General features: G+C 42.0%; 1 protein-coding gene across 4 annotated transcripts; it reads left to right on the top strand.

The window, feature by feature from the left end:
- Positions 1 to 273: 273 nt before the first annotated feature.
- On the top strand, positions 274 to 12608 carry LOC137591459 (radixin-like). 4 transcript variants are annotated; one of them, XM_068309471.1, is made up of 15 exons: positions 274 to 432; positions 1601 to 1691; positions 5864 to 5947; positions 6190 to 6285; positions 6653 to 6775; positions 7973 to 8124; positions 8213 to 8296; positions 8457 to 8603; positions 8842 to 8938; positions 9063 to 9226; positions 9483 to 9613; positions 9703 to 9863; positions 9965 to 10057; positions 10150 to 10386; positions 10519 to 12608. In XM_068309471.1, the coding sequence occupies exons 2-15, from the start codon at positions 1680 to 1682 to the stop codon at positions 10681 to 10683; spliced, it is 1746 nt and encodes a 581-aa protein (XP_068165572.1). In that variant the 5' UTR covers positions 274 to 432; positions 1601 to 1679; the 3' UTR covers positions 10684 to 12608. The 4 variants fall into 4 exon arrangements, with proteins under 4 accessions (XP_068165572.1, XP_068165569.1, XP_068165571.1 ...); XM_068309468.1 differs by having other exon boundaries at positions 10150 to 12608; XM_068309470.1 differs by lacking the exon at positions 274 to 432 and adding an exon at positions 747 to 1061 and having other exon boundaries at positions 10150 to 12608.
- Positions 12609 to 13000: the final 392 nt, after the last annotated feature.

Genomic DNA, 13000 nt, shown 5'->3' with positions numbered 1-13000 from the left:
AGAGCCCCAAAAGTATTCGGTTTTCAGTTTTTACATTTAGACATGTTAGCAATGGAACTGCACTGTGGTTCAATATACTCTTACAGCCCCATAATAATTTGTTTTTTTCTTACTAGTTATTATTTAATGTTGAGACTTTGATATTTCAAGTTTTCCCACACATTTTCTCCGACTCTGTATGAGACCCTTATTTTAATAGCCGGGACCGGAAGCAGGACTATTTTATACCGTCTAGCTCCACGCTTGCGCCCAAAATCGCCTTATGGTTGATAAGACTTCAGCGTATTTTGATGTCTGCGGGAATTTCTTTGGTTAAAAACGTAGATATAAGGAACGCGAACCCAGAAGTTTGTTTTTTTTAAATCGTGTATATCAGTTTCATTTGACGGTATCAGCCTGTCCCATCATTACAAAGATATAATTCATCCCCTGGTGAGTTACCCCTCGTTAAAGATGAGCTTCACTTCAACTTTGATGCAATAGCGGATACCCCTCGTGTTCGACCAATTCGTGATTTATACCTGACGACAGCAATTTCGACTGCTTCTAAATTATTCACTTTACCCAATGTTGACTCAAAATTTTATGATATCTTTGACTTTGGTGACAAATATAATATAATGACGTTCATGGAGCCAAAATGTGGGTTTATAACTTCAGACAAATGAGTTAAATAATTATCCCTCCGCCAGCCGGACTACTTTTACTAGTTTATATATACTTCAGTAGTGTCAGCCGGCTTGGATTTATTGCGGAACGTTTTGACATGAGGAGTTATGATGGCTAACGTTGGTTTGCTAGCGAGTGAAACTCGGAGGGAGAAAAGGGCGTTTTGACACACACATGTGTATTACTCCGTTTTTTTTTATACCATTACTAATATTTTCGGGGGTGATAAAAATGTCTAGCATTTAACTGAATTGTTTCGAAGTTGCTACGTAACGGAAGCGAACTCTCGGCGGGGAAACGGACCGGAATATAGAAGCTACAAGTGGGCATGGCTTCTCCCTGAGAGGCTCAGACCTTCACCGGTTCTTGACTCGGACACGTTTTTGGAAAAGGTTTATTTTATTTAATTTTTTATATTTTTTATTTTTTGGAACTACCAAAAACCCGCGTCGGGAATCAGTAAGGGTTGGGTTAGTATTCGTTCTGTGTTTTGTGGCGTGTTGCTCTTCATATTTATCTATTAAGACATCAAAAATGCCATAAAACGCACGAATTATTTTTTATTTAGAATATTTTAATTGTATTTAAATTCCATGTAAGAATGTCATTTACAAAAGTAATTGTGATATGCATACTTTTCAACAAAGTTATTTGGCTCAGATGTAAATGACTAGCAAACTGTTAAGTTGTGAGTTAACTCAACATTAGTTATTTAACAGTATCTTGTAATCCTTTCTTTATTTACCATTATTGTAGAATATGGATATTGCTGTCAAAGATTTGCATTTCAAATAATGACAATTTGATAAAGATTGTACAATCATTATGGACAAAATGCATGAACATAAGTGAAACGGGTTACTCCGATTTGTTTTTTTTTCACTATTGTATAAAGTGTGCCTTCAAGTAAAATTGTCCCTTCTGCTTTCAGGCCCTGTGATCCAGGTCTTGTCGCCGTCCTGTGACGGATCGATCCTCTTAGTTGTCGGGTGTGAGGAGAGGAAACCAAAATGCCGAAACCGGTAAGAGTTAAAGAAGCTTCGGATGTGATGGACACCAATGATAAAAGTTGCTTTGTTTCTGCCATGTCTGCTTGGCTCTGAAGGACTGCTCCTGGTCTTCATCATGCTGCGCATGCGCTGCTACATTTGTGCGTTGTGAGGGGTTGACATTTTATCCCCAGAGCTGCTGCTGCTGCTCTTCATATTTTACTTCCAAGAAAACAGCAGCCGCAGTGTGAAGTGAACATCCTGGCCCACAGACAATGAGACTCAGACACTGTCGCCATTGTTGCTTCAAGGGTGGAGAGAATGTCTGTGTCGGGATGGGAGAAATGCTAAAATGGAACCAATTTGATGCGGCCCCTTCATGGCCATCCCACTGTTGTCAGGCTGAATTTTTGTGACACTTTATTTTTTATGTAGATTTACGTCGAAAACTTGTTACTCTAAGCCCATTAATCAATTTCTAATTGGATGTCAGACTTTTCTTTAAGTTGGCAGCAGGACAAATTAAATGTGAACATGTAGTGGCTAAACTTCGACAGAGTCTTAAATAAAATTCAGCACTTTTCTATGACTGGATGATTACTTCCTCCATATTTTGGCTTGTTTTTCAACGCCTTCAAGCTTATCCGTTAACAGCAGCCCCATCTCATTCAAGAGTTTATAGGATGAAATTATAATTTTTTAAAAATGCAATCATTCTCTGTAGCAAACAGGATAAAAAAGCAATTGTGGAAGGAACCAAATAAGAATAAGAAATAAATGTTTCAGTTTTTAAGGATGTTTATTTAGAGTTTCTGTCATGGAAAGATTTCAAAGTCAGGCTGCTAAAGATCACATCATGAACTTTGAGAGGACTTAGGAACGACAGGCTGCTAATGAAGCACATCCTCTGTTTAGCTCTATGGGCAGGGGGGCATTTGTGTGTCTGCGGGTGGGGAGGTTTATGAAATTACAAAAAAAAAGTTGCACCCAAAAAGATAAAATATATTGCTTTATATATTTTTGTAGTGTTTTCTTAGTTTATCATACTATATAATCTCTCCGTGCCAGCGAAGATGTAGTCTTGATGTTTCCGACTAATTTAACTTTAAAACTGATGTTTTTTTTAACAGTGATTCTTACATCTTGTGTACCATATGTGCTGCTCAGATGTCCTGTCATCACATTTCACCTATCCTGTTTAGGGCTCTCTCCAGCCCGGGGGGGTGGGGGCAGAAGGTTATAGCGCCCCACAGGAAGATGGTACTCACTGGCTTCCTAGCTTGCGACTGTTTTCCTGTTTGGTGGAAACGTGGCCTACCATGTACATCAGGGGGGCCTGTCTGTGTCAACATCCTGTCTCTCTGGAAATATGGCGGCAAATATTAAATGATTTGCAACAAGTCAGATTAATGAACCTGAAATAGGAAATTGGGATACATGGGAATTTGTTAGGGCGTTCAGGACATACATTTAAGCAGGAAACTATACAGGTCCTGTCTGAATGACAGGCTCTAACCAAGGGCGGGTCTTTTCTTCTGCCTCTTGTGCAAAGGATATACAGTACACCATAGTTCCCCCTCCCACCTCAAAGGCTGAATGTTTGCAGGTCTAGGTAAAGGTGATTCTTCCTGTACCGTCACGCCTCCTTTCATTCCTGCTTTGCCACAGGGATGTTAATCAGAGGGACAGACAGCTGCTTAGAGTCTAGCAGGCCAGATTAGCAGCTCCACTGATTTAAGTGTGTGCGTCCCTCAGGACCTCTCTCAGCAAAGCTCCTATTATCAGCTTAAAATAACTAAACAGGTGCACGTTTAACAAGGAACCCGTCTGAGCGAGAACTCCTCTTCACAACTGAAACGGAGAGGGGGATTTAGAGACGTCCCAACGTGCAAAGAAGGAAAAAAACGGAAACAACTTATTGATTGATTGACCTCATCTTTGTTTCCATTATTTGTTCAACTGCTCGTCAAGTTAAAGCTTTAGTGACGCCGCACAGACGGAGGTTGTGCATTCTTTTGTTGCAGTCTTCAGAAAATGTAGACTTGGTGTCTGTATTTTAATCCAACAGAATGAATTACAGCCACAGTGTTTGTTACTGTAAAGGAAGGTCTCGCTGATGCATCTGAAATTAGTGTATATTTGTGTGCGAAATCTCATTGTGGAATTGTCCCACGTTCTTTTACATGAACAAGAGAATTAATGAGACATCAAAAGGCCATAAAACACAGGTTGTGTATCCAGAGTGTTTCTTTTGGTACTGAGTAATACAAAGGGAGACGGCGCCTTGACAAGGGCAAAAGACGTAACCCATGAGTGGAGACGATGACATGGCGTGAATGTCAGTATTAAAGCATAGTTGTAGTTATTGTGGTCCATTTCAAAAGCATTGTATTAGACAGTGTTTGTCAGTTAAGGACAGGCTTGCAGAAGTCTTCTCAGTCGTCAAGAGTGCGTAATTATCCGTGTCAAAGCCGCGGCATGCAGCTACCCCTCTTCTCCTCCCCCTCCTATCTGCAGGAGAGAGGATTAACGGACCGTCTGCTCCATGCAGGATTCCACCGTTCCTCCCTCTGTGTTGACTGCGTTTTGGCAGAGACACACAATGGCAGGCCCCCACGCAAACACAGGAGACGGGACATTCAAGGCCGGTCACTTGGAAACCACAGCTCTGCTCTGGGTTCTTCATAAGTGTTCCTGTCTCAGGGGGTCAAGGAGGCAGCTCCTCTAGAAACCAACACCAACTTAATTCATCTGCCTTTTACCTCCCATGTGTTTTTTTTTCCTTCTCAGAGGCTTCAGGCAGCTTTTTAAACACTTGTGTTGGAGCTAATTGAAGATCGCTTCTAAAAATTAGTTATGATCACGTCTTCCATGCTATAGCTGAAAAGATTGAGACTTCTTAATCAGAAACTGGAGTCTGCTTTATAACATAAACTTGTTGTCCTGCAGTGGCTATAATATTCTTCACACAGTAACAAAGAGCTGCAGTGTGTTTTCTGTCTGCTGGAACAGAGGGTGGAGTTGTGAACTTACCGCTTCCTAAACGCTCATTTTGCTGCAGTTCCTTTTGTTGAGTGTTTTATTATGTATTATTGTGCAGGGTCACCAAAAGCTGGTTGCTGTTGGTTATTAAGTCGGTGACCTTGTCTTACAATAACTTCTGTATTTTTGTTGAATAGTGTTTCACAATTTCATTGACACAAATCCACAAGTAGAAGCATCTAAAAAACCGACTGGCTGAAGCAAAATATTCTATAGATTATATTAAGTCACACATGAACTTAAATAAATGGATGGTTAATCATTTTAGTGTGGGCAATGCAGCGGCATTCATGTGAGATGGCTGTAGTGTAGAGAAAGTTTTCATGGGTAATTAATGAGAGGGCAATGCATTGTGGTCTGAGCTTCGTGTGGCACTGGAGTCCAGCAACTTGCTGTATAGAAACAAGTTTCATAGATTATTCATTGCAAGGATGTTGGGAGAACGAGGGATGGAGGCAGGGAGACGACAAATAGATCTTCAGAGGGGAGGGAGTGCAATGCTAAATAAGCGTTCCTGAGGTTTTGTGTATAATTGCTGTCAGGAAAAGGAGGTTATTTTCCGCAGTTTGTTCTCTTTGCGGCCCTTCTGCTTTTGCTCTTCTTCTTCATGTTTGTAGACACACTGTAATTTAGAAGAATATACTCCAGATCATCTCTTGTGCTCTGCCTTCCCTGCTCTTTCTGTCTGTTTTTTGCATTCTTATGCAACTTTTTGCTTTTGCACTTTGGATCTCACCTTCCTCTCTGTTCTGCACTTCCTCCCGCCTCGCTCTTCTCACGTTGTTAACCACTACGAAGTCACCAAACTAGTCGGTGAATGCGTAGGTGTGGTAGGAAGGATGTCAGAAACCTCTGAGGTCAGTCCCACTCCGCTGCTGCCAGAGAACAGCCAATGACGGCTTCATCCCCTGCAACACCCCAGTGTGGGGGCCTGCGTCGCAGGCTGCCTGGAAAGGTGGGGTTTGCTCAGTCTGATCAAGTGTAGAACGGGAAAACTAACAAAAATCAACAAAAGTGAAACACGTTGTTTTTATGACTTTGAAATAAAGGCTTTTTACTGTTTTTAAAACCATTTTGAGTGCCTGAATCTGGAATTTATGTGCCTTTTGTTCTGATCAGGCATTTTCTACTTTTCCAAAATTAATTTTGTGTTTAACTTTTAGCTCAACGTCCGCGTGACCACCATGGATGCGGAGCTAGAATTTTCCATCCAGCCTAATACCACAGGAAGACAGCTTTTTGACCAGGTGAGCATGGGTGGTAGATCTCTTACCAAAACTGTGACAGTCTTCAAATTGTTTGCCTTCCCTAGAAACTAAATCCAAGAACCCAAAACTTGTTTAGTAAGATCATCATTTAAATAAACCACCGTAACAAAATCAAAAGGTCCAGGATGACCTGTCATAATTGCTTCTGTGATAGATTGTCAGGTCATGAGTGTGTAAGTTTAAAAACACAAATAATGATAAAAATGCTGCTGGCTTTGAAGGTGATGAAGACGGTGGGACTGCGGGAGGCCTGGTTCTTCGGCCTCCAGTATGTGGACAGTAAAGGCTACATCACCTGGCTCAAACTCAACAAAAAGGTCAGTCCTCATCTCAGCCTCCTGCTGGTAACTCTGTCGGTACGTCTCTTTTGCCACCTTCAGATGTGTGTGTGGCCTGTTGTTTGTCTGGGATTTCCCTGCTGTGTCTTAGGTTCTCCTCTAATAGGACTCCTCGCTCAGTCAGACCAGCATGCTGTGCAGCCTCAACACCCCTGCTGTTAAAGTGTGTCTGTGTGACTAAGCAAGAACAAAATTTGTACTCATGCTCTATAAGTCTGTTTGAATGTGTGTTCATTCATGTCCAGATACGTTGAGGCCCTGAAGGCAAGACCAGGTACCCCTCTGTTGGGCTGTCAGAATGATATGTTGTTATCTGGAGGTTTATGATGTTATCTGTATCATCCAGGTGACTCAGCAGGATGTGAAGAAAGAGAACCCCTTCCAGTTTAAGTTCAGAGTCAAGTTCTTCCCCGAGGATGTCTCAGTGGAGCTGATTCAGGAGATCACCCAGAGACTCTTTTTCTTACAGGTAGCAAGACATCCACATCTTTCTTTTTTTTTTACCTCCAGTGAAGTGTAAAACTTTTCTGTTGTTGGCATTCAGGAAAGAGAAAATGTGCATGAACAGGTGTGAAAATCAGTACAGTGGTACCTCTACTTACGAATGTCTCTACTTACGAAATTTTCTACTTATGAAATTTCTCAGCAGGAAAATATTGCCTCTAGTTACGAAAGAAATTTCGAGTTACGTAAGGTAAAAACACAGTATCGGCTGATACTCGCAGCTCTAAAGGTTCCTGAATGCAACATTCTCAAAGCTGCTCTGCCATTTACTATTACCTAGTATCTTCCTGGCATCCCATTGGCTAAGAGGAATGCCACTCCACTTGTGTGGCTCTAGATCGGAGGAAAAGAAAAGATGAAGAAAAGTTTTCTGTCCATACAAACAAAGCAAGAGATAATAGAAAAGCGTGAGAAAGGGATGCGTTTGGTTGATCTCGCCAAAGAATATGGCCAAAATTCATCTACAATCGCCACGTTATTAAAACAAAAGGAATTTTAAGGCATCGCGTGGGTGGTTGGAGAAGTTTAAAAGGAGGACTGGAATTCACTCTGTTGTTCGGCATTGTGAGGCAGGAGCGCATGAAACAAAGAGGGCAAAAAACGATGGGGACTGCAGTTAAAATGTAAATGACCATTTTTATTCTTTATTCTTTGTTTTTTTACATTATCCACAACTCGGATTTATTGTGCAATAATCGTAACATGTATTTGGTACATGTTTTGATGCATTTTTATGCTTTATAAAACATTGATGTCGGAATTTTTTGGGGCTTGGAAATGGATTAGGACATTTCCATGGAAAAACATCTCCACTTATGCAATTTTCTACTTGCGTAACTTCTTCCAGAAACAATTTCGTAAGTAGAGGTACCACTGTATCACCATTTAGGCTTAGATATCAGGACTAACTTCAGTTTTGTACGAGTAGTTGACAACTCTGGGCAGCATTGCTGAATTAGTTTAGCATTAAAAGTTAATAAGAAATAAAACCCTCCTGATAAACAGTGTGTTTGGTTTTATTTCTTATCAAAGAAATGTTGAGGGAAGAATTGTAAAACCAGCAGCCCACGGGGCCACCACCACACACTTCTAGTGGGACAATTTTTTTTAGGTCAAAAGTAGGTGGAGGTGTTGAATGAAGTGAATGTTGACTCCTGTTCAGGTGAAGGAGGCCATCCTGAACGATGAGAGCTACTGCCCCCCAGAGAGCGCTGTGCTGTTAGCGTCGTACGCCGTCCAGGCCAAGTATGGAGACTACAACAGAGATCTGTTCAAATCGGAGTACCTCTCCCACGAGAGACTGCTGCCACAGAGGTAACGACACACTCTATATATCATTTCAAAAGAACAATTCTGTGCTGCTCAGCATTCCTTCAGGTGAAGTCATTTTGTCTTTGTGTAGAGTTGTAGAACAACACACGCTGACCAAGGGGCAGTGGGAGGACAGGATACAGACTTGGCATGAAGAGCATAGAGGAATGCTCCGGTACGTATCAGACAGGTCAAATTCCTCCAATGAAGTGTGTGGATGTGCGAACTGATGTTATGATTAAGACTTGCATTTGTGTCTAAAATGAAAAATATGGTTTCCATACGTGTAGATCAGGTTTGATCTCGTAACAACTGCTGCTTTTTCTCCTCTTTAGAGAAGACTCGATGATGGAATATCTTAAACTCGCCCAGGATCTGGAGATGTATGGAGTCAACTACTTCGAGATCAAAAACAAGAAGGGCACGCAGCTGTGGCTGGGCGTGGATGCCCTCGGTCTCAACATCTACGAACACGACAATAAGTAAGGGAAACACACACCAAAGCCTGACAGTAAAGCAATGTTAGCATAACTTGGTTAAAGCACCTTTGATGGAGAGATTTGATTTAAAACTGCATTTCCCTTCCTATCCGGTTGTGTCACAGCTGCCTTTCTTTTATCCTTTCTATTTCTTTTTCAAAACAGAGTCATTTTAATGCAGGTTAAATGTTTAAAATCATTCTGTGTAACTTGTTAAGTAATTTTGAACGTGTTTTTTCAGGTTGACGCCAAAGATCGGCTTCCCCTGGAGTGAGATTCGAAACATCTCTTTCAATGATAAGAAGTTTGTCATCAAACCTATTGACAAGAAAGCACCTGTGAGTGTCTTATTTCCTCAGGTGTATAAAAGCTTTTACTGTTTTCTGAACGTTTGTCCTTCAAACTAAAAAATATGTATTTGCATCCCACCTTCAAAAAAAAAAACAAAAAACAACAATGTAGGACTTCATGTTTTACGCCCCACGACTGCGCATCAGCAAACGCATCCTGGCATTATGTATGGGAAACCACGAGCTGTACATGAGGAGGCGGAAGCCTGACACCATCGAGGTGCAGCAGATGAAGGCTCAAGCCAGAGAGGAGAAGCAGCACAAACATATGGAGAGGTATGTTCTCAGGTCAGAGGTCAAAACCCTCTGGAAAATAACTTAAAACATTAAATGTGTTCAAAGTAGATTGTAAAGTATTTGTATCGTTAAAGTCAACTGAAATCTTATTAATAGCACTGGATGGCGCTGTTGCCTCTTACCATGTCAGTTACTCGGTTAAAAGTGGTCCTGTTTTACGTTTTATTTGTTTTGTCTCATAGAATAGATTCTAGCAAACAATATCCTGGACTAATCTGATTTTGCAAAACTTCAGGGCTCAACTGGAGAAGGAGAAGAAGCGGCGTGAGTATGCAGAGAAGGAGAAGGAGAGGCTCGAGCGCGAGAAAGACGAACTCATTGAGAGGCTGAGACGGATTGAAGAGCAGACAATGAGAGCTCAGAAAGGTAGCCTTTTTCTTTTAATCCATCCATTTGTTCACTCGTCTTGGTTCCTGATGTTGAAATAACACGTAAAATGTGTTTATTTCCCACAGAGCTTGAGGAGCAGTGTCTCATCGCCATGGAGCTGGAGCAGGAGAAGCAGAGGGCGAGGGAGGAGGCCGAGAGGCTGGCGAAGGAAAGGCAGGCCGCTGAGGACGCCCGGGCGGAACTGGCCAGCCAGGCTGCGGACCAGCAGAAGAACCAGGAACAACTGGTGAGCAAATACAGACCATCACATATTGTTTGTTCGATTGTGGAATGAATGTTAAAGTCTGAGCACTTTTATTTGTATTTAAACGATGTTTTTCATTGCAGGCGTCTGAGCTCGCCGAGTTCACAGCCAAGATCGCTCTCCTGGAAGAAGCCAAGAAAAAGAAAGACGACGAGGCCGTAGCCTGGCAGCAGAAGGTAAAGGATTCCCCTCCTACAGCTTTCACTTCAGATCCAGCATCCGGTGTATCCTTGCCTTAACGCCCCCGTCTTCACACCCTTCCTCCCAGGCCCTGTCGGCCCAGGATGACCTGGAGAAGGCCAAGGAGGAGCTGAAGAGCTCCATGATGGTGGTGTCGGCGCCTTTGTGCGGCAACGCCGAGAACGAACACGACGAGCAGGACGAGAACCACGCGGAGGCCAGCGCCGAGCTCTCCAATGAGGGCGTGAGCCAGCTCGACCTCCGCAGCGAGGAGGCTCGCGTGACCGAAGCCCAGAAGAACGACAAGGTCAAACAGCAGCTGCAGGTGAGAGCTGGGGGGGGGGCGGAGCTTCAGGTGAGGGTTCTCTTGCTTCTTTTCTTTGCTTTTCTGGTTCGTATCCTCGTATTTTCCCTTATTTCCTCACTCCCTTACCGTTCCTTCTCTTTCATCCCACAGTCATTAAGTTCTGAGTTGGCCCAGGCCAGAGACAACACCAAGAAGACGCAGAACGACGTGCTACACGCCGAGAATGTGAAAGCTGGCCGAGACAAATACAAAACACTGCGCCAGATCCGACAGGGCAACACGAAGCAGCGCATCGACGAGTTCGAGTCGATGTGAGAGCGGCTCCTCGGTTCCTCAGTCCCCTCCTGAACTTTCTCCTCAGCGGCCGCTCGGTTTTCAGGGACAACAGATGCCGCCGTGTCCACAATCTCAATACGTCCTTTTCCAAAAACTGCCAAAGTTTTTTTTTTTTTTTGAACAAACATGGCCATAGAAAGCTTTTTCCCCCTTCATTTTGCTTGAAGACTTACATGCAAAAGGTTCAGCATGATTCTATTACTTTTCTTTCTTTTTTTGTCGGCAGAGTTATTTTTTTATTCACTTGACACGTTGGAACAAAGCCCTTGTCTTAAGTTGCCTGTGAAACACATCGATGCAAGATTTCCTGGTTAAAGGACTGGAGTTTGAGGTGAAGTTAGAATTTTCATTTCAGTTCAAAGCGTTGTTGTATTATATTCTTTAACATATTTTACAAATTAGCCATGCTATTTCTGTTAGCATCCGAGTCATTAGAGAGCTGAGCCGCCGACATTTTCCTTTGTGCAATTCATAAATGAATATTACGTTTCTGTAAAAATGACAGTATTGTAATAGTTTAATTTCAAGGTGAATATCAAAAGTAGCAGTATTATCGGATTTTATGTGAAGCAAATCACCCACATTCGGGTAAAGAGCCCCCTCACTTGATTAGTTGTATGTAGCAACAGTAACAAAGGGAAAGCATTGTTTTTTGCATGCAGTGTTGATTGGTTAGCATGCACTGAATTAACGCCCTCGAGCTAACAAGTGTTAGCAGTGGCCTGACCACTAAATGTGCAGCCCTGGTTGTCATTTTCTAGTCACCTTAGATGGTTTACTCTGCCTACCAGCTCACAAAGGAGCTGGCTGGAGAGCTTATGAAAAACATCTGTCCTCAAATTGAGACAAACATCTACCTCAGTAATGTTAGCAGTGGTGAGCGACAAACAATTCGGATGCTCCGTCCTTCCTTCTTTCACCTTTCAAATTACAAATTCCTGATCTTATTGGGTAGCACTGCTGGACAGGCTACAGTTCGAGCTTTGTCGTTAAGAGGATATGAAGAGTCTAGAATTGGGTGAAGTTTTTGGGGGGGGTTTTACATTCACACAAGGGTTTCTCTGCTTCTGCCTTTGCTCAGATTTTTCAGATTTGTTCCTGGAAAGTATCTCAAGCTTTGTTTTACTTGTTAAACAATGTTTAGTAAATCAGAATGGAGATGTATTGAGTCCAGTTTTCTCAGCAACCACACCCTGGAGGAAGTCTGTGAAACTGGACTTCAGAGTTTCACTTTAAGGGTTAACTTGCAGGGACTTCTACGTGATCAGATCCTCCAAAATGAAACGGGGAAGCCAATTTCATCCCCTAAATTCATAAATTCTAATCTGATATCGTTTGTGCTCAGACATCAAAGCTTTGTGGGGGACAAATATGTCAAAGGGTGGATTACTTTTGAAATAAATTAAGTTTCCTTTTTTTTTTTATTAGCAATAAATACTGTTTAAGGTATTACTTGTTCAATGCTTGAGTGCTGTTGTAAGTTGGTGCCAGACACATTTAAACAGCCTTTTGTTTCCTTCAGTGTGTTTATAATGTTTGCTCCAGCAGGTGAAAGGAAACAAAAAGGATATTTGTTCTATTTTGTTCAAAGACTCCAAACCAACAGCGTCATTATACTAGCCACCTTCATTGGAGGGGAAAACTCCTAGCGACAGCCCCCAAACACCCCCAGCCCATGTTCAAGCTGTAAGGCACTGTTTAGCCGACATTTTTTTCTCCACAACAGAATGTTCCTAGCGCGCCTGTCCCCTCCAATGAAGTCAGTGGCTGATGATGCTTCTCCAACACCAGCTGTCATGTTTGGCCGTTTACTTCTGTCTTTATGTTCATGTTAGCATTCATTAAAATAGCACAGATGTTTTCTGTCACTTCATTGGTTCATAAATAAAAGTTTTAAATTTTGAGCATATGTCTTTGGTCTGAAGGTCTGTGACTTACAGGTTTATTTAAATCTTTTCTGAGTGTTTTTGGTTAAAAAAAAATTTTTTCTTCTAAAAATCCCTTGGGGTCCCTCTTGGAAAACTGCAAAACAAATAAAACACTGAAATATTCAAATGCAAAATCTGAAACTTTGGAATTATTTAACAGTGAACTAATTCTTAAAATATTGAAGATAAATAAATTTGGCTAATCAATGCAGCTTTCTGATTGGTTATCTGACTCCGTGAGCTTCGCTCTACTGATCTTTAGGTCGTCCTGCAGATTATGAAAGGGATTAGAGTCAGCATTGACTTGTGGGGTGTTTTAAATTCTCTGCATCAGATCACTGGCACACTCAGGGCTGAGGTCATTAACC

The sequence above is a fragment of the Antennarius striatus genome, chromosome 24, assembly GCF_040054535.1.
Source record: "Antennarius striatus isolate MH-2024 chromosome 24, ASM4005453v1, whole genome shotgun sequence".
Classification (NCBI taxonomy): domain Eukaryota; kingdom Metazoa; phylum Chordata; class Actinopteri; order Lophiiformes; family Antennariidae; genus Antennarius; species Antennarius striatus.
The sequence above is the reverse complement of the archived record's forward strand: the minus strand, read 5'-3'. Positions and strand labels throughout refer to the sequence as shown.